Here is a 25,345-nt window from a genome sequence, read left to right on the forward strand (position 1 = left end):
GTTTCGTTTCAAAGTTAAACATGCTTGTTACAATAGGATATATCTCACTTTGCTTTTCTGCTTTATTTTCGACTCTATTATATAGCCCAAATGCAAACTAACGAGCAGCTATAAAACTCTGGGCAGATCTTTTTTATGTTTCTGAAAAAGAGTCCTGAAGCTTTGGGTTTCAGCTTTGGGTTTCCCTTCATTAGAAGAGAAAGGAACGCTGTAGGAATCTCATTCTCTACGTCCCATTTTAATCATTGTTGGGGAATTTTCCTTTTCCTGTGGGCCAAGGGCATAGGTAGCTAGACTCCCTTAGGTATGGCTTTACAATTCTAGAAGGCAGCTGTTAGGTGCTGTCACATGTCATGGGTTGTGTAATGCCTCTTTTTTATTTGTATCCAGAGTGAAATAAAGAAACGATCTTGGGTTCTTCATGAGTGTTTGGAAAGGGTTCCCGAAAATGTGGACGCTGCAAAGGAACTGCTTCAGTATGGATTGAAAGGCACGGACCTGGAGGCCCTGGTGGCGATAGGGAAAGGAGCAGATGATGGCAGGTTGGTCACAGAAAGACTTGGGTTCAGGAATAAAGGGGACTTTGTGAAAACATTTAAGCTGAGACGTGGTGAAAGGTAAACTTCTTGATTTAGGTTTATCCTGTAATGAGACAGTTGCCTTCGATCAATGCTTCCCTTATCTGAGGTCACAGCTTTCTTTACTTTGAGTTAAGTATTGTACATATGAGAGCTTGGTGCTAAGAAAAGAGCAAGTTCTACGAAGTGTTATTGGATGCTGGCAGTTTCTAAGCTGTGGGCTGAAGGCATGGACCTGGGTGTGCTCACTAGTCAGAAGCACCCCCCGGGCAAGTGTGAGCTTCATTCACTTTGTCTCTGGCCTCGTACCCTCTTTAGAGAATTGGAGTGCTTAAATTATGTGTTTTGCAAAAGCACTTCATAAGCTTTTAAGTACCACACAAATGCCTGTTAGTAATAGTAGTAAGGTTACTTGACAAGAGGCATTGCTCATCAGACATTTGGAACTCTTCAAAGTTACAAACGTGATTGTGTATTTGATAAATAAATAACGTAAATGAGACGGACATTCATTACCATTTTAAAACCTTAAAAAGAAGTGATTCAGATTATAAACTCTGGGCAACATTTTCTTCATCGGCCGTTTCACCTTGGGTGAATATAACCTCCCGTGTTTTCCTAAGTAGTTTTTATTGTCATGATTCTAAAATTTCTGTATGTGATGATTAGTGATGACGTTTTGCTCATCCTGTGGATATAGCGTGTGCATCTCTTTGCCTGCAATACAAAAAGCATTCTTTCAAATAATTGGTTGTTTCTGTTTCTGTGAAAATCAACTTAGTAATAAAATCAGCCAAAGTAGTCAGCCAAAGTAGGAGAAAGCTGCTTTCACGAATAGCTTTGGGTCTTCTGTTTCTTCGTGCAGATTCACATTACCTGGTGAAGTAGACATTGACAGTCTCCCCTATGAAGAGCTTTCACCACCTGATGAAGAGTCTGCCAAGAATAAGAAGGAGAAGGAGATGAAGAGGAGACAGGAACTACTTAAATTAGTAAACTTTTCGAAGTAAATGATTTATTGCTGTTCATTTGCTACTGTCTTTAAAATAACTAGTCAGTTAAGTGTGTTCTTTACTAGGATTAATTGCTCTCAATTATTCCAGCAACTTCCATCAAATGCATTTGCTCTTATTTCACCCTGGTGCTTCTGGGTATTGTTCTGTCAGTTTGGGGCTTAGTGGAATACTGGTTATTTTTATTCTATTTTAACTCCTAGAGAACTGTGCTTCTGTGTTAATATAAGTGGCCTAATATTATTCACAACAGGTTAACACTGGAGCAAAAGGAACTTTGCCGTTGTCGGCTGAAATTATTAACCTACTTAGATCGGCTTGCAACATACGAGGTGAGGAGTAGTTTTAATCAAACCAATTATGTTTGTTCGATCTGTTATTATAAATGCTACGGCTGCCCTAATATCTGACAGATCTGATCTTTATAACTGTTGTTTACGAAAATATCATTTTGTGCAGCAGCAGTTTCTCTTGCATACCAGCTTTGGTAAAAATTAGAGATTGTGGAAGGCACAAGTTGTGTTAGTCTAGGGAATAGAAAGACTAGCTGTTTTGGTATATATGTTTTTTGGATGTATGACCCTTTTGATTTACTTTTATTTTACATTTTTATTTTCAGGTATGGTGTGTAGCTGTCTCTAGCCAACTTTCAGTATATACTGGGTTTTCATAACCCTAATATGAATATTTCTTACTCATTTTATTTCAGTGATTTGTCGAATTTAGTTGGTTGAACTTTGATTCTAATTATGGCCAAAATTAGACACTTGAGCTTAAAAAAAGTATACTTTATATTTATTTCTTTCGGGGACACAAACCCTGATGTTCAAACCACGTTCAGTAGCACGATTCAAGTGTTGTTAAAACTATTTCAGCAAATATAAATAACTTAGGTGGCTTTTTCACATGACCCTTTTAGCCGAAATTACCCAGAAATTAATACAAATTTCCAACTTTCAGGCTTCCCTGGCAGGTTACTTCCTCGGTCTCTGTTAAGCCTCCTTTCTGTGGGCCTTGGTACTGGCACAGCAGATGCCCAGTAAATGTGACACCTGATGATGTGATCTTGTCCCTGTGTTAATACGCAGGTATTTAATCCTTATCCTACCTGCAGGCAAATCCAAGAGACTTTGATTTCCCACCTGGTAATAAAATAGAAGTGTTTTCAGACAAAATACCAATGACAAAAGAGGGCTATTTATGGTTATTAGAAAACATAGTAGTGAGTATATCATTTTCATACAAAATACTTTTTTTTTGTTTTTATTTTTTAATAATGAAATTTACTGTCAAATCGGTTTCCATACAACACCCAGTGCTCATCCCAACAGGTGCCCCCCTCAATGCCCATCACCCACTTTCCCCTCCCTCCCACCCCCCATCAACCCTCAGTTTATTCTCAGTTTTTAAAAGTCTCTTATGGTTTGCCTTCCTCCCTCTCTTTTTTTTTTTCCCCTTCCCCTCCCCCATAGTCTTCTGTTAAGTTTCTCAGGATCCACATAAGAGTGAAAATACTTTTGTCTGTAACTACTGCTAGTTTGTTGGATGGCCATATTATTTTAAAGTCTACCTTTTACTGTGTTGGACTTTTTCTTCTAAAAAAAAATTTTTTTTGTTAACGTTAATTCATTTTTGAGAGACACAGAACATGAGTGGGGGAGGGGCAGAGAGAGAGGGAGACACAGAATCCGAAGCAGGCTCCAGGCTCTGAGCTGTCAGCACAGATCCCCATGTGGGGCTTGAACTCATGAACTGTGAGATCATGACCTGAGCCGGAACCAACAGTCAGACGCTTAGCTGACTGAGCCCCCCAGGCATCCTGTGTTGGACGTATATTTTGAGGTAATACATAAAAGCGTGTTATGAACTGCAGAAGTCGGTACAGATATAGTTTATTATTTTTTCTTAGCCTTTGTTTTACTAAATCTTACTGATTTTGAGATCTTAAGGAGTTCCATAAAATGTTCAGAGTTTGACTATGCAGTTAATTTTTTTTTATTGCCCTTTAGTTACTGAATTGCTATTTCCTATTTGGTAATATTTCCGATTCGATAATAGGAGGTACTATTACATTTTTTAAAGTATTTGTCGAGCCCACTTTCTTAGTGAATTAGGCTAATTAAGCTTTCAAAAAGTAGGTGAAATTGATGAATTTGGCTATTAAAACTTAAAAATGAAGATGTTCAGATACAGTGGCTAACCAGCTGGATAGTGGTAGAGACAGGCATTGCATTTTAATCATAGTGCATAGCTTATTTTATTAATTCTGTGATGAATTAGATAAAAATGGATTCATTTAAAGTTCACACGAGTGCCTGGTAAGTACCAGCTGTCATGCGGGAGGTGGAGGTAAGAATAGGGAGCTGTCCTTCTGGAGTCTTCACTTTATAGGCACTAAGTGACTATAATAATGTGCAAAGAACTGGTGAGGGGGCATAGTGGAGTCCTGGGGGTGTCCCAAGAAGATGCCTCAAAGGAAGTGATAGTGCAACTAGTACTTAAAAAAAGGCAGGCGGGTTTTAGGGGCGGGGGGGGGGGGATTACTATGAGGGGCACATGATGATAGAAGTTCCGTAAAGGCATAGGGGATTTGTCTTGTTTGTCTTGACATCCCTAAACTCAGATTGATACCTGGCTCATTGAGGAGCTCAGCAAATATTTGTTGAAGCAATCAGTAGGTCAGACAGTACCTTAATAAATACCAACACATTTGTTGAGGACTTAGCCACTGTGCTGTGAACTTAATCCAGATTATTTCTCAGCAGTCCTTTGAGGCTGGTACTATCCTTCCAGTTTTATGGATGTGAAAACTGAGACTTGGGGAAGGAAGGTAATTTGAGTAGAAAGCAAGAACTCCTAATGAAGTCTCTTGTATTCAGTAGCCAGTGCTGATGAGCAGCCTGCTGTATGAGGAAAGGCCTAGCGGCATTTAAGAAGATGGGGTGCACCTGGCAGAGACAGCTCGTGGGGTTTGGCGGAGGGGCAGCACAGACCAAAAGGAGGAGGGGTGGTTAGAATAGCTTCTGGATACATGATGAAAGGACTTGCATGCTGTGTAAGAACTTGAATTGTTAGAGATTGAGTGGGTCTAGGAAACAACAGGAAGGGGGTAAGTGGAGACAGTTGTGGGCAGCTCTTTCAAGAAATTTTGTTTCAAGGGAGCCAAGAAGGTGGGGGTAGCTACAGGGTATATAAAATCAGGAGGTTTTTTTTTTTTTTTTTTTTTTTCCCCATGGAAGGAAGAAGACGTATTGTTCGTATACCAGTGGGAATGAACCAGTGGAGGGTGAGGAGGAATTTACTGAACAGAAGAAAGAAGAGATAATGGCATGATTGTAGAAATAGGAGAAATGGGATCCGGAGCTTGAGTGGGGTTTGAGGCTGTTTTGGGAGCAGATGTATATAATTTTTCTGTTGTAACTGACAGAAGGAAAATCCTATTGGTATCGGTACAGGTAGATGTACAGTGTTAGTGGGTTGGAAAATGAGAGCTTTCCCATCTAATAGTGTCAGTTAAAGTATAGGAAGCAAGTTTTTAGTCGAGAATGGAGATGGGAATAAGGTGATGGAGGTTTGGAAAGAATGAAAGAATTGTGGAAAAGTTCTTAACAGAATAGGAGAGAAAGCCTGTTAGGGAAATGTTGTAGCATTGTGGGACAGCATGTTTGAATTGAGTTTATAAAATTTCCAACTTTCTTTAAAATATAGAGAAGAGTATAATGAGCCTGGATGTACTCACTGCCCAGCTTCAACCATTTTACCAATCTTGTATCTTACTCTCCACTCCTGCCTTTTCTTTCAGTTAGTCATTTCAAAGCAAATCCTAGACGTCTTATCATTGTACCCATAAATACTTAAGTAGTGTCTATAATTGGTAAAGACTTTAAAAAAATAACCACAATAGCACTGTATTATTTCTAACAAAATAAGTAGTAATTCCCTAACATCATTTGATGTCCGCCTCACATTCAATTTCCCCAGGTTGCCTCACGAATGTTTTTACAGTTAGTTCATTTGAATCGGGGCCCTAACAGTGTTGAGATCTGGAAATGAGAACTGTCAGCTTGGTTTTGTAGTATTTCTGCAGAGACTTCGGGTAACTTGTAATCAGGGTTCATAGTTGCCTTTGACTAAGGATTAGGTTTTGCCAGGTGAATATGATAAAGGGAAAGAAGCAAGGGATTAAAGAAATCTCTGTATAATGATGGGCCAGGGATTAAGTTGGTTAGAAGGGATAAGAGACTTTGAGGAGAGAGAGCAGGTAAAAAGCCTAGGGTCGGTGGATTGGATGTGTCCGTGAGGCTGAGGAGTTGCTGGAATGCCAGGGACGGGGTGGGTGGAAGGAGCGGTCGCTCACAAGTCTGGGGCTTGACTTGGAGGTGTCCAGAGAGTTCCTTCTTGGTAAGAAAGATCCAGGGCGGTCCTAGGATGTGTAACTGAGGGAATAAAGGAAATTACTGTTGTGGATGAGGTCGGGGAGTGGAGAACACTTTTGAAATGCTTGCTTGCTTTTTTGGTTTCCATGAGTATGTGTTAAACTCTTCCCCCTCCCCCTTCCTTCTCTGGCTCCTCCATCTGCTTTTCAGGTGCAGATTCCTCTCGCCCCCACTACTCTACTTTTTGTTTTTTTTGGCCGATCCTTTAAATGATGTTGCTCCCTCCTTAAGGCTGGTTTCACTCAACTTAATCCCCCTCGAAATCATAGTCACTTTTGTTTTTTTGTTTTGTTTTTCAATATATGAAGTTTATTGTCAAATTGGTTTCCATACAACACCCAGTGCTCATCCCAAAAGTCATAGTCACTTTTGTATTAATTACAATACATCCTCTACATAACGCATACCTTACCCCAGAACTCCAGATCTATCCATCCACTTGCCTTCTGGGAAGCGTCTTTTAGACTTGCTAAAGTTCCAAACCCAACATGTTTGCAAGTGACCTTCTCAACCCTCCATCCTCCCTCCCTCACCTCCTCCACACCTCCTCATTCTTCTCTCTTTCCTACCTCAGTAAATTAATTCAGTCAACAAATTATTTATCGGTTATTATGTGAAAGCAGTCTGCTAGGTATCTGGGGTTCAGCGTGAAACATGGCAGATGTGAGCCCTGTGTCCTACGTGGCAGAGGGGAGATCTGCACCTGCAGTTTCCTTGGCCGACTCCTTCCCGTTTGTCTTTTACGTCTCCGCTTCGGTGCCACTTCTGGGAAGCCTTCTCCGTCCTCCCCAAACTAGTTTCATAGCACCTTTCCTATGTGTGCGTGTTTCCCTTTCTCTGTTCCTAGCTGCTCATTTGTCTTCCCTACTAGGTGTTAAGCAATTTGGAGGGCAGGGCAAGTGTATTGTTCATTGTATCGCTGCTGCCTGTCACAGCGCCCCTGGCACATAGCGGACACTCGATAAATATTTGTTGAACGAATGAATGGTTCCATCTGCATTTTATATAGATCACCAGCAGCAGTAAGGTGAATCTAAAGTTCCCCTACAGACACAGGTTCTTGTCCTACACAGCTGTGTATAATGGTTGCTTATTTGTTTTTAGCAGGTGGTGGGTTTTGGTTGTCCTACTCTAATGAATTTTTTACTGCCTATTTCATTTACTTTTTAATTTTCCTTTATATTAACAGCATTTATAAATACAGCCATTTTCACAATAAAGGCAAGAATGCAGATGTACTACTTCAGTTAACAGTTGATAGTTTAATTCAGGGCTTATTTATTTAGGGAGGCAGAGTTGTAAAGGTTTTTTAATATTTTCTTGTCACCCATATTTAAAAGCCTTTTCATTATTAAGTCGCTCTTTCCCCTCAGGAAATCCTGGGAGTACCTCATGCATCTGAACAGAGATATGATGCTGAATTCTTTAAGAAGTTCAGGAATCAGAATATTGTTCTCTCAGCAAGAACGTATGCTCGGGTAATTTCTTTTTTGTAAATAAAATAATTATGGTTATTAACACTTTCTAAGTCTCTGAGCCATTCGGTTAATGTTATTGCATGCATTTGCCATTATTTCATTTTTTGTTGTAGTATTAATGTAGAGAAAATGGAACCATATTTAAAAAAAGTTTTTTAATGTTTGTTTATTTTTGAGAGAGAGAGAGAGAGAGAGAGAGAGTGAGCATGAATGGGGGAGGGCCGGGCTCGGGCGGGGGAGGGCCGGGCTCGGGCAGGGGGGGCGGGCAGAGAGAGAGGGAGACAGAATCTGAAGCAGGTTCCACATTCTGAGCTGTCAGCATAGAGCCCGATGCGGGACTTCAACCCACGAGCCGTGAGATCATGACATGAGCCAGAATTGGGTGTTTAACCGACTGAGCCACCCAGGCACTCCTGGAACTATATTTTTAAAAATGTTTATTTATCATTCTGAGTTTTAAAAATAAGTAATTTTCATAGCATTAGATTGAGATATGTGGTGCAGACTAGGAAGAATTGGAAATATTTCCAAGTACCTTTTATATCAGAACTGCATAGTGAGCTAATTTTAGGTTTTTGGATGTTGTCCTACAAAATCATTCCTTTTTTCCTGAGGTTTACATTGGAAACTTAACCCTTGCCGTTTGTACAGGAAAGTAATGTACAAGCCCTAGAAATTCTGTTCACTTATCATGGATCAGACCTGCTTCCTCATCGCCTCGCGATTCTCTCCAACTTCCCGGAGACCACTTCTCCACATGAATATTCTGTCTTGCTGCCTGAAGCTTGGTATGTGACTTTGTTTACTGAATTTTATCTTTTTTCTAAATAATAAGTGTTTTGTCTCATGCTGAATAATCTGTATTAAACAAAAGTAATTTTAATGTAATCTACTTAAACTTTTTTCTGATTATAAAATTATTTCTATTTTATTTTTAAATGATCTCAGAGCCAAAATGCATCTAGCTTAACAGGATGACCTTAATTTAATGAACATGAACTTTTCTTTGTTTATTTTTTTTTGTTTGCTTTTCTCTGAAAGCTAAAAAAAAAAAAAAAAAAAAAAAAGTCTTTTGATGATAGAAGTGAACAAAAAGAAGCTTGAGGTGCTCTTTTCATCTTCATATTTCTTTTACTCCTGTATAGTGATATGTAAAATGCATTTTGTGAATTTATATTTACAAGTGTTTTAGAATATAATTTATTTTCTGCCCCTTGGCAAAAATAGATCTAATATTAATAGAAATGACTTTTTTCTACTGTAAATTGTTAGTATACATAAAGGGCTATCCCTTAAAAGTAAAGAGGGGGCTACTGTTCCAAAAAATTTTTTTAAAGTAATTTGAGTTCCTTTATGGTTGTCGTCTTCTGATGTCTACTTAACCATACGATTTTCTGAAATTTCAGAATTGGTTTGCAAAATATTTTTAAATGCCCAGCGCTGGATTATCTCTGAATGCCCGTGGTTCCTTTACTGGAGCTGCCGTTACCAAGTTAAATTGCAAGAAATATGTTAGGTATATCATATTGTAGTGCTGTGGTGTTTTGGGGTGCGGTAATCAGAAGATAAAGTTACGTGGGATCATTGTGTCGGGATGTGTTGCTTAGACAAACTTTGAAAAGATTGGTTTCTTAGGAGTCTTTACTTTCTCCATGTGTTTAAAATGAATATAGTTGAAGTTTTTTTTTTCTTCTTTTTTTGCTTAATTTTTGTTTCTCAAGGTCATGTTGAGTATATTTTGCTCCAGGTGGAAAACATGAGGAAAAATAATAAGTTTTAACAGTAACCTGTGTCTGTGTCTCCTTGTAATTTTGTGGGACATCCAGCAGGGCGGGGCCTCTTCTAGGAGCCTCTTCCATAAACGTCCTCCTTTTCCTGTGTTCTGATCGTCTTGTTTGGTCTTGTAGAATAACCCCTTTTACAATATATTTCAGTCATTTTCATTTCTGCTCTTCTCCCTCTTGTTCCATCTTTAATAAATATCCAACCCGAAGCCCGAAACCAACTCTTTAAGGCACAGACCATCTCTTCCTTAGTTTTGGATCCTCACAGTCCAGGGTTGTACCTGTGCAGCAGAGTGTCTGAAAATGTTTGCTGACTGGATAAAGTAGATCCGCCTTGTGGCCATTTATAAAAGAGATCAAAAGCTGTCCTGACGGGAGTGCGGTAGAATATACTTTACCTTTAACAAGGGAGGCGCCCTGGTGAACTTTCCACCAAGGCTCCCACGGCCTTCATTCACAACTCCGGCCTTCATTCACAACTCCGGCCTTCATTCACAACTCCGGCGCTTCTTTAGCCTGTGGGTGAAGCCCTGTTCTTCTACCCTGTTTGAAGTTCTACTCTAAGGGATGCCTGGATCAGGAAGATCTAGTTATAGGAATTGTTTCCTTTTTGAGGAAGTTTATTCTTGTTTGAATACTTGGTGTTTGTTTATTTTTAAATCACTCTCAAGTCAGATGAACACAAAGTGTCTGTTTTGTTGGAGTATGAGTGTTCCCCTCTACTTCCCCGCTCACTGTTTGCTGAACACCATCCCTGTGCCTGGCACTATGGGAGGGATTGCGAAGCACGTAAAATATTGTTCTTTCACAAGACTAATCAGGTATGTTTTATATATCAACAGAAATTCCTGCTTACGGCGTCACGCTTTCAAACTGAGCAAGAAATGAGCCGAAAAGACTCTAAATACATTTGAAGCTTTTTCTGCCCCCCCTTTTTTTTTTAACTCCCTCAGTTGCAGTGTTTGAAAACTAGTAACATGATCTTCCCACTTCCTCATTTACTGCCTTCAAGGACTGTAGAACTTTCTGTGCACATGCCTTTTTTTTTTCTGGCTGTATGTACTGTTCAGCCACAGAGCCCCTGGCTCATCCTGCTTTATAAAGTGCCCTTCATTGTCTCAACTTGAATTTTGCAAGTAATAATGACTTTTCAATAATCTGTTAAATTGCTTTGAAACAAGTCAAACACATTTGAACTCTAAATGTGTGGCTCCCAGAATGCAGAATGGCTGTGTAACTTCTGCTCAGTCTTCAGCTTGCTGTCAGGGTAAGGAGGGCATACAGTCCCCCGTTTTCTCCCTCCTGCCTACCCGAGCCTCTCATTGTCCCTTAAATTGCCACCCTGCCTCGGCCGTGGGGCTGGTTTTGTGGCCAGTGTGCCTCCTGCCTGGTGTGCCCTTCTAGATCTTCATGTGACTGGGCCTCCTACTTCCTTCTGAGTCTCCCCTCAAAGGCTCCCTCTTCAGAAACCCCTTCTCTGACCACTCTCTTCAGGTAGCCTGCGCTCCCTCCCACAGCTTTTGCCCGACCCGGTTTTTCTCCATCGCGCTCACACCTAACATATTATGTGGTCGTTTGTCTTCTCCACTTTATCTGATCTCCCTCGGCCATCCTGTTTACGATTTTACCCTCACTTTAAACCCTCCTTTCGTGCTTTAGTTTCTTGCTAGCATTTATCACTGCTACTTTAGTTTGTGTTCTACTCACTTATTTATTTTGTTCCCCCCGCCCCCTGCCCACCCCAGTAAAACAGCAGCCCCAGTAGGACAGGGATTTTGTGTTTTCCCTTCCTTACCCACCCTGCACTTAGAAGATTGCCTGGCACATTGTAGGTACTCAGTAAATACTTGTTGAATGAATGAATGAATAAATGAATGAATATTTGAATATCAAATCCATAAGGGAAGGGCCTCGTGTCTTGTTCCCCTGTGTAGAATGTACATGGGAGGGTAGGTAGCATTTTGCATTTTAGAGTTCAAGCTGTGTAATATTTTGGAAAGTGATAGTAGGTTATGCCAGCAAATTGACCTGTTACCTACCCTGTGTTGAGATCCAGTAGGCAGAACTTTTGCTTTGACATTTAACCAAAGTTTGGTTAACCGGTTTTGATCTCACCAAATTTGATGATTATGACTTCTGGGAAACTTCTGTGGTGTGTGGTATTCTTGTGTTTTATATTGTCATTCTTAAATTATCATGTGTGTTTGACGATGATGAAATGCGACCAGGTTTTGTTAAACTTTGAAATTACGTTTTCCATCATAGATGCCACATCCTTTTATTAGCTGTCTATCCTTAGTTTATCATTGCTATAAAATGTTTCCACTTTATAGTGTACTTGACTGTGTGAAAGTACAAAGGTGACATTTCTTACTGTCTTCATTAGCTCCCACAATATGTGTTAATAGAGATTTTTATAAAGGAATTCTTGTTTATTTTGGGGATTTTTGGTACTTGTGGCATGTTTTAGAAAGATTATTTAGATTTTTCATTTTATGCCTCTTTCCCTAGTGTAGAATCTTTTCCAGAATGATGGAAGTAACCTAGTTTGAAAAGTGGTATTTTGAACGGTTGTCTGTTGAAGTAGCGTAGCAGAAGAGGGCTAGGAGCTTTGCTATTAGAGCCCGAGTGCCTAGTTCATGCCTTTGGATAACTTTCGTAAATGCACTTTGGTCTTCTCACCTGTAAAATGGACACGGATTGTCCTCAGCATTGTGAGAATGTTTAATGAGCTAATGCATTGCTCGGCACCAAATAAATGCTACTTAAGTGTTAGCAACTGTTGTTAGGGTAGAATCCTATATTAGCCCCTTGGCCTTGTATACTTCACATGCTTCCTGTTTTAAACTTATTGGCATATTTTTATAATTCCAGAAAAGTTGAAAATACAGGGAGTTCTGGATACCCTTCACTTAGCTTCCCTTTTCTCCTATATAATCGTAGCACATTTGTCAAAACTAAGAACTTATCGCTGGAATAGTCAGTTCTGCTATAACATGACCTATACATTCCTAAAATCACTGACTGTGTGGGATCCTGCAGTGAAAACCACAGGGCTTATGGGAACAGTGGGATTAGTGGTCCAGGACTCAAAAACTTTGTTCGGTGAAAAAAAGGAACCTAAATGAAAGTCCTGACTAACACTGTTTACATGTGTTAAAGGGTTAATAGGCACACAGATACTAAAATATGGCACTTCTGTTGAAAAAGACCCTAGAAGGACTTTGCACGTGGAAGTGGGTGTCGGGAGAGTTGCAGGTCCTGCGTCACTGGGAAGTGGAGGAAGAGGGTGGTTGGAAATCTGGTGGAAAGTGGTGTCACCAGATGTGGATGGGGGCTTCCTAACATACTCTGTGATCCGAGGTTTCTGGTGACTGTCTGGGCGTCTCTGCACGCGTCGCCTGACATGGCTGGGTTCGGTTTTCTGTGTGCACCTAGTGTTTCTTGGGGATGAAATTTGGCATCAGCAAATGCAAAACTTGTGTTATGCCCAAGTTGTTCCCTCATATCTATCACTGGAACAAATTTGCATCTTCAAAACAGGATAGCAGAACCGACTGCACAATACTGCTAACTAAATGACAGATTTATTTGGCCGTAATTAGTTTTTCTACTAATATGCTTTTTCTGTTTTCGAATCCAATCCAGGATACCACGTTGCATTTAGATTTCATTTGCTTTTAATATGTAGAAATAAACTCCGTTCAATATCTGTCAGTCAGGAAATTCTTTGACACATGTATTTGCTAGATAATGAAAATTGATACTCATATTTATATTCCTGGATTGTTTCCAGAATCAGCAAGGAAAGATTCCATTATTTAGTGTATTTGGGGATATTACTGTATTTAAACTATTTTATAATTGTAAGTGGTAAAACTCTGTTGATGGAAGTAGACTATCCAGCTATCCGGCACACTACATTTGTCTCCTAGACGAGCTGTTACTGTGGTAACTTGGCAGTTCGTTTGCTTATAAATATCTGAGTTTTGTTAATTATTTGGCGATTGGAGGTTGGACCGCGAAAGTGTGCTATAACATGTGGATAGATTGTACTTGTGTGAACCATAAAAATGTGTTGACGTTTCTAATTTCTTTTCTGAATTTGTGATTGTAAGAATTATTTGTTGACTTCTAATCACTGTCTGCCTTTAGTTCCACAGTAATTTATGTGACGTACCGTTAAGGCTAACATCCAAAGGGGCTGGCTAAAAGATGTGAAGTGATCAGCTATTTAGATCATCTAGGAGGTCAGCCGCATCCCATGTCAGTATATACCTGGCTATTTAGAAACTGCTCTTTTTCCAGAGCATAGAAATTGGAAACCACTTTCGCCTGTGTTCATTTGGAGCCACCTTGAAAAAACAGTATAAGTTGTACGAGCACCTAATGGGCAGAAGCATTCTTCCTGTGACCTGCAGACCTGGGATTTTTTTGTGCCGCGCGTACTTTAACTCGTGTTTGTCCCTGGCATTTTATTCCCTTGCGAACCCTGAATCATTCCTGCTTTTCCTAGGCCTGAATCCCTTTCTGGTGCTCTCTGCCCCACTTGATAACGCAGCATGGTGATAGACCGATTGTGTTCTTCAACAGTCCGATTCAGAATGACTAGATCTGTCTTGCATTTGTAAATCGTATTTTGAGCTTTGCATATTTTTGGCTTTGTTAAGTGCAGGGACTGTTAAGACCATTTGACCATTATAATGTTTTTGTTTTATTTTTCAAGAAAAAATTTTTAATTGTAAAAAAACATACAACATCAAATTTACCATTTTAACCACTTTTCAGCATACATTTCCCTAGTAGGTCTGTTCCCCTTGTTCAACCAATTTCCAGAACTCTTTTTACCCTCAGGAAACCCTGCACCCATTAAACAACTCTCATTTTCTGCCCAACCCAGCCCCTGACCACCAGCATTCTGCTTAGTGTCTGGGTGAAGTTGCTTACTCTTGGGTGCCTCCTAAAAGTGGAGTCATGCAGTATTTGTCTTTTTATGATTCTTTTATTTCACTTAGCATAATATCCTCAAGGCATACTCCTATACTTTCAGTGAAATTAGTATTACAATTAAATAGGGCGTAGAGTGGCTTGCCATCTCTGGGTCATGTTTCTGTTTATGCTGCGAAAGTACTTCTCGAACAAAGAATAGGATGAGGACAAACTAACTCTAGTTTGAGATGCAAGGTTACATTACCATTATTGCTGGACTTCCTGTGGAGAGCCTCTTCTCCATCTCTTGGTGATAAATAGGGTGTGCAAACTGAAGGGAACTTGGACTATATCTAAAATATATCTAATATATCTTCTAACACTTGTGTTTGAATAGCCAAACATGGAGCCTTTTTCTGTAATTACAATAACATAAAAATTAGGTCCTAAAATAGCAAAACATCAATATGCATTTTATTAAAATTCCAAGTAGGACAAATTTGATTTAGGTCAAATTGATTTGCCTTATAACTTGAATGATTAATAATTTGTCCTTAAAGAGATCAGATGACATTATTTCCATTCTTCACAACTGAAATATTAGGCAGAAGTTTACTTTTTTTAAATTAATTACTTAATATTTAAAAATATTTATTTTTAATATACATCCAAGTTAGTTAGCATATAGTGCAATAATGATTTCAGGAGTAGAATCCAGTGATTCATCCTTTACATATAACACCCAGTGCTCATCTCAACAGGTGTCCTCCTTAATGCCCCTTGCCCATTTAGCTCATCCACCGCCCATACCCCCTCTAGCAACCCTCAGTTTGTTCTCAGTATTTAAGAGTCTCTTATGGTTTGTCCCCCTTCCTGCTTTTATATTATTTTTGCTTCCCTTCCCTTATGTTCATCTGTTTTGTATCTTAAATTCCACATGAGTGAAGTCATATGATACTTGTCTTTCTCTGACCAATATGATAGTGACCATGATACGCTCTAGTTCCATCCACGTTGTTGCAAATGGCAAGATTTCATATGTATGTATATACCACATCTTCTTTGTCCATTTATCTGTCAGTGGACATTTGGGCTCTTTCCATACTTTGGCTGTTGTCGATAGCACTGCTGTGAACATTGGGGTGCATGTGCCCCTTCAAAACAGCACACCTGTAGTCTTTGGATAAATATCTCGTAGTGCAATTGCTGGGTCATAGGGTAGTTCTGTTTTTAATTACTTGAGGAACCTCCATACTGTTTTCCAGAGTGGCTGCACTAGTTTGCATTCCCACCAGCAGTGCAAAAGGATTCCTCTTTCTCCATATCCTCGCCGACATCTGTCATTGCCTGAGTGGCTAATTTTAGCCATTCTGACTGGTGTGAGCTGGTATCTCGTGGTTTTGATTTGTATTTTCCTGATGATGAATGATGTTGAACATTTTCTCATGTGTCTCTTAACCATCTGGATGGATGTCTTCTTTTGAAAAGTGTCTCTTCATGTCTTTTGCCCATTTCTTCACTGGATTATTTGTATTTTGGGTGTTGAGTTTGGTAAGTTCTTTATAGATTTTGGATACTAATCCTTTATCTGATATGTCATTTGCAAATATCTTCTCCCATTCTGTTGGTTGCCTTTTAGTTTTGCTGATTGTGTCCTTTGCTGTGCAGAAGCTTCTTATTTTGATGAGGTCCTAATAGTTCAATTTTGTTTTTGTTTCCCTTGTTGGGCAGAAGCTTTTTATCTTGATGAGGTCCTAATAGTTCATTTTTGTTTTTGTTTCCCTGGCCTCCTGTTTCCCTGGCCTGCCTGTTTTCTCCTTTAGGATTTTGATGGCTCCCTGTCTTAAGTGTAGGACTTTCATCCATTTTGAGTTTATTTTTGTGTATGGTGTAAGAAAGTGGCCCAGGTTCATTTTTCTGCATATTTCTGTCCAGTTTTCCCAGCACCATTTGCTGAAGAGACTGTCTTTATTCCATTGGATATTCTTTCCTGCTTTGTCAAAGATTAGATGGCCAGAGGTTTGTGGGTCCATTTCTGGGTTCTCTGTTCTTTTCCATTGATCTGTTTTTGTGTCTTCACACAAAACTGTCTTCATAATTACCGCTTTGTAATACATCTTGAAGTCCAGAACTGGGATGCCTCCAGCTTTGGTTTTCTTTTTCAGGATTGCTTTGGCTTTTTGGGATCTTTTTGGTTCCATACAAATTTTATGATTGTTTGTTCTAGCTCTGTGAAGAATGTTGGTGTTATTTTGATAGGGATTGCATTGAATATGTAGATTGCTTTGGGTAGTATCGACATTTTAACAACATTTGTTCTTCCAATCCATGAGCATGGGGTATTTTTCCATTTTTTTTTGTGTCGTCTTCAATTTCTTTCATAAGCTTTCTATAGTTTTCAGCGTATAGATTTTTCACCTCTTTGGTTAGGTTTATTCCTAGGTATTTAATGGTTTTTGGTGCATTTGTAAATGGGATTGATTCCTTGATTTCTCTTTCGGCCGCTTCATTATCGGTGTATAGAAACGCAACCAATATCTGCACATTGATTTTATGTCCTGCAACTTTGCTGATTTCATGGATTAGTTCAAACAGTTTTTTGGTGGAGTCTTTTGAGTTTTCCCCGTGGATTATCATGTCATCTGTGAAGAGTAAAAGTTTGACTTCTGCCTTGCTGATTTGGATGCTTTTTGTTTCTTGGTGTTGTCTGATTGGTGAGGCTAAGACTTCCAACAGTATGTTGAATAACATTGTTGAGAGTGGACATCCCTGTCATGTTAGCGGTGGGTCTTTCATATATGGCTTTTATGATCTCGAGGTATGATCCTTCTATCTCTATTTTCTTGAGGGTTTTTATCAAGAAAGGATGCCATGTTTTGTCAAATGCTTTCTCTGCATCTATTGAGAGGATCATGTGGTTCTTGTCCTTTCTTTTATTGATGTGATGTGTCACATTGTTTTGTGGATATTGAACCAGCCCTGCCAGGTATAAATCCCACTTGACTGTGGTGAATAATTCTTTTAATATGTTGTTGAATCTGGTTGGCTAGTATGTTGTTGAGAATTTTTGCATCCGTGTTCATTGGGGAAGTTGGTCTATAGATCTCGTTTTTAGTAGGGTCTTGGGTTTTGCAATCAAGGTAATGCTGTAATGCTAGCCTTGTAGAACGAGTTTGGACGTTTGCCTTCCATTTCTATTTTTTGGAATATCTTCAAAAGAATAGGTGTTAACTCTTCTTTAAATGTTTGGTAGAATTCCCCTGGAAAGCCATCCAGCCCTGGATTCTTGTTTCTTGGGAGATTTTTGATTACTCATTCAATTGCTTTACTGGTTATCCGTCTGTTCAAATTTTCTGTTTCTTCCTGTTTCAGTTTTGGTAGTTTACATGTTTCTAGGAATTTGTCCATTTCTTCCAGATTGCCCAACTTATTGGCATATAATTGCTCATGATATTCTCTTATTATTGGAAGGAAAGCCTTCTTGGAAGAGGGAAGGTTTTCTCTAGATCTTGAAAGTTGAGTGTGATTTTGATATTGGGAAGTTCAAAGAGGAAAGAGTCATCTGAATATTTAACATGAAGTTGTTTTACCTACCCAGTCTTTACCTGAGTCTTTACCTGTGTTACACTGTTTAGTCACGGGGTACAAAAGATGTTGCCAATTAATTTGTTAGTTGAAATGAATTAATGCAGAGGATTTCCAGTAAAACAATCAGGAATCTCTTTTTATGTTTTTATGTAGCTTGCTCTTGTTCATAAAGATTTCTTTTTTCTTCTCTGAAATTTTTAAAAAGCAGTTTCTGTTGGCCATTCTATTGGTCATTCCCACCATATTTTTGTTGTTGTAATGGAAATATTATCCAAACTGTAGCCTGGATGATGAAATAATTATGGAAAAAATTGGGGCATCGCATTCATTTGTTTGATTCTCAAGAGAAAAATAAAAGTGTTTCTTTTCCCTTTCACACTGAAAAGTTGATTAGTTACCTAATCAGAATGCAATTCCCATATGTACAGTTTATTTCTGAACTGCTGTGAACAAAGAACAATACATTGGGTTGTATTTAGGCTTGGGGATAAGTATCTGGTCTTCTGTGGTGACTATCAGTACAGAAGAATATAGAGTCCTCTACAAATGTTGGATATGTTGGCACTTTCTGGATCCAAGGATAACTTGGCGTTTGGATCAGAAAGGAAAGGCTTGTCACCTCAACTGTCTGGGAATAGGGTCTGGGGCTGGCAGTGGGGCGATTGGTTTGCATGTCTCCTGGCACTGTGGGCACGTTAGATCTTGACTCCATTAGTTTTCGTCTTTCTGATTATTTAAAACCACAAAATGGATTTAGGACAATTTCCTTGATTAAGAAGGTAGAAGTGAATCTTATTTCAGAGGAATTTGTATGGGCTTTGGAAAGTGTGTTGATACTTGTTGTGTATTTCGTACTCTGAGAAGTACTAAAGAAATAAAGGTGTACTGATTTGTTCATTTCCTGTTTGGAGCATGGGACTCTTTTTTTTTTTTTTTTAATTTACAAACCAGTTTTACGTTTCACATGTAATTCTCACAGCATGTTTATGGGATAAGCAGAGAAGGGAGTTCTATTCCTGCCTTCAGGCAGAAAACTTGAAAGACATTAGTTGAAATGTATGCTGAAATAGGGAATTATTTTAAAAATAATTTTAATTGCATTATCATTTTACATATGTATATGTAACATTGTCCAATGTTTTTAATATGGCTTAATACAGTTACAGTTTCTGATTTATTTGAAATTAAGATCTTTTTGAGGGGGTACTTTTTTTTTTAAACTAATACATTCTCCTAAAAATCTGTTACTAAATTCAGCATTAGCTAGTGGTAATGATACTCTTTTCATGGAGATGAGATTTTTCTTTCATTATTCATTTTCCTCCAAAGTTTAAGTCTCCTGACCAATAATTCAGTACATGTGATCCTTAAGTAGATTATAACATCTTCTGAATGGTTGAATTACCTTAGGGAAATAGTCCCTATAATTCTTCTTGATCACACAATGTCTTTTCCAGTCAAGATTTCATTAATATGTAAATACTTGTCTGTAACAGCAGTGAATCTCTTTATCACACTATATTTAATTAACATATAAATAACCCTGTGAGACACTTTCCCAATTTCTGATATAGGCAAGCCTGTTTAAATATTGTATTTGTAATAAGAAAAATTCTATTAAGAATCAAATTCATATTTCATACACAAAGTATATGCATTATTTTAAGAAATGTTTTGACCTCCATGTGTACTCCCATTTTTAATCCTAAAAGTTTAGCTACTATTTGTAATGACTGTAGGAGAAAAACTCCATGACATACGTAAATGTTGGGATCACGTGACATGGCACTGACGCGCATCAGTTTCTTCAGGTGCGGAATGGGGACGTTGTGGAGGTATTGTGATGGTTAAGTCATTGAAGAGAGCTGTCGTCTGTCCCCGTTGCTGGCATGTCGCTGGCGTTCAGCATACAGCAGTGGTTGTAGTAGCAGAGGATAAAGGAGTAGCAGTGACAGCAGCCGTACCGGTGTTTTGGGTACATGTCGATAAGAATGTTAGTTACGGATATCTTTCAGCTTCTAGTGCACTGATGAATAAACAGAATGTGTATAACAGGGAGTATTCCTCCCTGATGACACTGATGCTGGGATTGCTCCTCTGGGACAGGACCCCTTATCCTGGTATCAGGTACCCGAGTTTCCAAATGATCACTCCAGAAGTTGCTTAGCGAACCTTATTTCCAATGCAGTTAAAGGTTTTAATTTCATTTTTGATTGAATGATACATACAGGAAAACGAACAGATCGTAAGCGCACAATTTGCTGGATATTTGGATGAGACCAAGAAAGACGTTATCAGCATCTCTTACCCCCTCTCCTGTTACCATCTTGCAGTCCTCTCATCCGAGAGGACCGCTTGTCCTGACTCCTGACGTCACAGCCTAGTTTCATCTGTGAAACAAACGGAGTGGCTTGTGAGCACTGTTCTCCCCTCTCAACAGAGATCAGATTTCTTCTTCTTCTTCTTTTTTTTCTTTTTATATCTTGTTGGAAAAAACAGACCGCTTCATGAGTTTGGGCATTATTCTTGTGAAGCGCCCATGCTGATCTTCTCTGTATCGTCCCGATTGCAGTATATGTGTCACGAAGCGAGCACCAGAGATGAGATTTCTGATGTCCTTCAGATTGAATACCTTTCTAATGCTGGATGTACATTGATATTTTGGTTCTTTTGTATTTAAAGTGTGTTTCTTATGGACAGAATATACAGTTGACCCTTGAACAATGTGGGTGTTAGGGGCACTGACACCCCGTATGGTAAAAAAAAAAAAAATCCACATTTAAATTTTGATTCCCTCCAAACTTAACTACTCATAGTCTACTGTTGAGTGGAGCACTTACCAATAACAAAAACAACACACGTTGTATGTTGTCTATATTATATACTGTATTCTTACAATAGGGTAAGCTGTGGAGAGAAAATGTTATTTTAAAAATCCTCAGAAAGAGAAAATAGTTATAGGACTAGATTGTATTTATCAGAAAACATCTATATAAGTGTGCCCATGTAGTTTGAACCGGCGTTGTTCAAGGGTCGACTGTAACTGAATCTTGCTGTTTTATCTAATCGGGGAATCTCTGCCTTTTGATGGTCATGCTTTGGCAGTTTATATATAATGCATAGTTCAGTGTGGTTCAGTTTAAAGCTAACACTTTGGTATCGGTTTACCACTTGTTCCATTTTTTCTTTGCTTGCCTTTTTCTCTTTTCCTGCCCGTTTTAAGTTTATTTATTTATTTATTTTGTGATAGAGACAACCAGTGTGGAAGGGGCAGAGAGAGGGGGGTGGACAGAGGACCTGCAGCCAGCTCTGTGCTAACAGCAGAGACTCCGATGTGGGGCCCGAACTCCCGAACCGTGAAATCATGACCCGAGCTGAAGTCTGACGCTTAACTGACTGAGCCACCCAGGCACCCCTCCTGCTTTCTTTTGAACTGGTTCCTTTTAGAATTCCATTGAATCTCCCTTATTGGGTTATTAGCTATACTTTCTTTTTTGGTGGTTGCTGTAGCATTTACACTTCTGTAGTTATGATAGTCTACTGTCAAATAGTATAATAGAACTTCAAGTATAAGATGAGAACCTTACCACAGTATTTTTCCATTTTCTCCCTGCTGGCTTTTGAATGACTGTTGTCATATATTTAACTCTTATATATGTTATGAACTATACCTTTTTATCATTTTTGCTTTAATGAGTAAAAATGGGGGCTCCTGGGTGGTTCAGTCAATTAAGCGTTTGACTCTTGGTTTTGGCTCAGGTCACGATCTCATGATTCTTGGGTTGGAGCCCCACGTTGGGCTCTGTGCTGCCAATGTGGTGCGTGCTTGGGATTCTCTGTCACTCTCTCTCTCTCTGCTCCTCCCCCTCCTCTTTCTCTCTTTCTCTGTCTCTCAAAATAAATGGATAAATTAAAAAAAAAAACAAACAACTAAGGGGTGCCTGGGTGGCTCAGTTGGTTAAGCATCTGACTTCAGTTCCGGTCATGATATTGAGGTTCATGAGTTCGAGCCCCGCGTTGGGCTCTGTGCTGACAGCTCAGAGCCTGGAGCTTGCTTGGGATTCTGTGTCTCCCTCTCTCTTTGCCCCTGCCCTGCTAGCATGCTTGTTCACTCACTCTCTCTCAAAGATAAACATTAAAAAATAAAATAAGAATGAAATATAAAAAATTAAAAATGTGTTTTATATTTGCACATGTATTTACTGTTCTGCTGCTCTTCATTGCTTTTAGTAGATCCAAATTTCTATCTGGTATCAATTTTGTTCGGTCTGAAAGACTCTGTTTGGCATGTCTTACAGGGCTAATCTGCCGGTGATGCGTTCTCGGCTTTTGTATGCCCAAGGAAGTCTTTCTTTTGCCTTTGTTTTGGAAAATGCTTTTGCTGGGTGTGGAATTCGAGGCTGTCACTTTTCTCCTGTTAGTCTTTCAAGGGTTTCCCTGCACTGTCATCTCCCGTTGTCTTCCATGAGGTCAGTTGTCATTCTTAACTGTGCATTTTTACAGCATGGGTCTTATTTTCTTTGGATGCTTTTAAGATTTTCTTTATAACTCGTTTTGAGCTGTTTGATTATGATGCTCCTTGATGTGGTTTTCATTGTGTTTATTCTCATTGCTGCTGATTGAGTTTTCTTGGATCTACACCCAATTTAGGAGTTACGTGCTTAGTACTTCTTCAGATACCGTTTCTCACTCCACCTCCTCTCCTTAAAACACACCCTCTTTTCTGGGCCACCGCTTCCACGTGTGCTGGCCACTTGATCTTGTCTTACAATTCATTTTTTTTTTTCGGTGTTTTTCTGCATTTCATTTTGAATAGTTTCTATTACTATGTCTTTGTAAATAGGTTGCTTCTGCAATGTCTGCTATCAATGCTATCGGTGCGTTTTTCATCTCTGCTGCTGAATTTTCATTCCTTGGAGTATGATCTGGATTTTTAAAAAATTCCCTATGTCTACCGCATGGTATATTGGTGTTTTAAATAAATTGGTAATTGTCCTGGTTACAGGCCATAATTTCCTGCTTTTTTACATATCTGGTATTTTTGATTGGATGCTGGACATGTGGGTTTGTTCATCTCACTAGTTGAGTTCCTATCCTGGTTGTTATGGAACATACTTTGTCCTTTCCCATAATGCACTTTTATTTAATCACACTGTGTGTGTGTGCTCTAAAGTTAGCTTCTCTGTGAAGTTGATCCAAAAGGATTTCTTAATTTACACACTGTGGGTGAAATTAATCTGTAATGGGTTTCCTTAATCTGAAAATTATAGAAAACGACCTAGCAATACAGGTATAGGGCTATTTATTTGATATTTTTTGTTAGTGAATAACTTGGAGCCTGTTTTTATGGAGCCTGTTTTTATTCCAGGGTCAACTCCTTCGCCTCTTCCTGTACTTCTTGTTTCTGATTGGGTGAATGAGTGCTTATTAAGTAGTAGGAATCTATATTAAAAAATATAAGACCGGGGCTGCTGGGTGGCTCAGTCAGTTAAGCCACCAACTCTTGATTTCGGCTCAGGTAACGGTCTTGGCAGTTTGTGGGTTCAAGCCCCGCATTGGGCTCCGTGCTGACAACACGCGGAGCATGCTTGGGATTTTCTCCCTCTCCTCTCTCTCTACACCTCCCTCACTCTCACTTGCTCACTTGCTCTCTCAAAATAAATAAATAAGGGGCGCCTGGATGGCTCAGTCGGTTGAGCGTCCGACTTCGGCTCAGGTCATGATCTCACGGTCCGTGGGTTCAAGCCCCGCGTCGGGCTCTGTGCTGACAGCTCGGAGCCTGGAGCCTGTTTCAGATTCTGTGTGTCTCCCTCTTTCTCTGACCCTCCCCTGTTCATGCTCTCTCTCTGTCTCAAAAATAAATAAATGTTAAAAAAATTATAAAATAAATAAAACTTAAAAAAGAAATGCCATTTCCTCCAAATTCTCCAACACGTTGCTTTCTTTCTCTTCCTACAATCTCTAGTTTAACTTTGAACTTCATCAGCAGTAGAGATGTATTAGAATTACTTGCACTACAGATACCTGGACCATTGTCTTCTAACCACAGCCTGCGCAATTGATATGAGAGCCTCTCCCTCTTCATTTCTGGGGTTTTCATTTCTTTAGTTGTGACTGTAAGTCAGTCTGCAGTGTAATTTGGCCTAGACCCAAAGAACTCATGATGGAAAGGCTGTGGATAGACATGTACAGCAACATCTTAAGGCAAACCACCTTTGTGCTTCTTTGTCTAAAGCTTAGGACATTTCACATCTCTGTGCTTATGCGTACCCATACACATAGGCCCAGAGTCACCTGCAATTTACAGTATTACAGTGTTCCTGAGGGGACGATATACAGTAGGAAGTTGTACAGTCCGTTGCAGAAATCTTAAATCAGAAACATTTGAAAGAACACTAAAGTACATTGTCTGAATCTTTAGCCACAGAGCAAGCATAATGATCTTAAGCTGTAAATACCCCTGTAGTTCAGTGGTTGTTTTTGTTTACTTATTCAAATTCGTCCATTGGTCCTTCAGTTTGTCCGTCTGTCCATCCACTAAGTATTTAGTGAGCTTTCAATGAATGCCAAGTATTGTACTAAGAATATAAAAATGACTAACACTTTGAAAGAACTTATAGTTTAGTGAAGGAGCAAGACACAAGTAAATAATTGTGCATATCTTACTTATGATGAGGTTATATCTCGATAAACCCGTTGCTGGAAATACTAAGTCAAAAATACATTTAATACACCTAACCTACTGAACATCATAGCTCAGATTAGCCTTCCTTAAGCATGTTCATAACACTTAATGCTAGCCTACAATTGAGCAGAATCATCTAACACAGGACTGTCTTATAATAAAGTGGTGAGCCTCCTCATGTAATTTATTGACTACAGTACTGAAAGTGAAAAACAGAATGGTTACATGATTACAGGAGGGTTGTAAGTAAATTGGTGGTTTATCCTCCGTGATCGCTTGGTGGACTGGGAGCTGTGGCTCCCTGCCGCCATCCAGGATGGTGAGAGAGGACCATTACCGCATGACCCTAGCCCAGGAAAAGACCCGACTTCAAAATCCAAAGTACAGCTTCTACCAAGGGCATATCCCTTTCACACCATCGTAAAGTAAAATAATTATAAATTGAACCATTCTAAGTGGAACCATCTATCTGTAATTCTGTGCAATGACAGCAGTAACGGGAATACATACAAAGCTTAGTCTTACGGAAGAAAGTCAGGGAGGCTTCATCTGGGAACATCACAGAAGGTTTCAGTTTTTTTTTCTCTTCTAATGATCACTGCATTGATTGGCCCAATTAAAGACAACATTGTAAATATGCATTCCATGGATCAAGACTACTTTTCTATCCATTCAGATCAGGCTAAAGTGCTGAATTTATAATTTTTATGAGTCTTTTTAAGTATCAATCTACATTTTTTTCTTCCTGTTGCCGCTGTATACAACTTGGCTTCCGAAGTGTAAATTTTTCTTTTCTTTTTTTTTTTTTTTTTTGAAGAGTTTTTCAAGAGTTAGAGTAACACAATGCTTCCCTT

General features: G+C 39.1%; 1 protein-coding gene and 1 non-coding gene across 4 annotated transcripts in view; one reads left to right on the top strand and one right to left on the bottom strand.

The window, feature by feature from the left end:
• Nucleotides 1-25,345, top strand: part of NBAS (NBAS subunit of NRZ tethering complex) — a 331,328-nt gene that overhangs the window by 86,366 nt on the left and 219,617 nt on the right. For all 3 annotated transcript variants that reach the window (XM_053201218.1, XM_027077936.2, XM_027077937.2), the window contains exons 17-21: nt 391-542; nt 1,444-1,584; nt 1,845-1,923; nt 7,401-7,505; nt 8,157-8,293. In XM_053201218.1, the coding sequence (XP_053057193.1) occupies nt 391-542; nt 1,444-1,584; nt 1,845-1,923; nt 7,401-7,505; nt 8,157-8,293 (614 nt within the window). The remainder of the gene's footprint in view (nt 1-390; nt 543-1,443; nt 1,585-1,844; nt 1,924-7,400; nt 7,506-8,156; nt 8,294-25,345) is intronic.
• On the bottom strand, nt 20,296-20,401 carry LOC113592547 (U6 spliceosomal RNA). Its single transcript, XR_003412454.2, has one exon. It is a non-coding gene; the product is annotated as a U6 spliceosomal RNA (small nuclear RNA).

The sequence above is a fragment of the Acinonyx jubatus genome, chromosome A3, assembly GCF_027475565.1.
Source record: "Acinonyx jubatus isolate Ajub_Pintada_27869175 chromosome A3, VMU_Ajub_asm_v1.0, whole genome shotgun sequence".
In the NCBI taxonomy this organism is placed as follows: Eukaryota; Metazoa; Chordata; class Mammalia; order Carnivora; family Felidae; genus Acinonyx; species Acinonyx jubatus.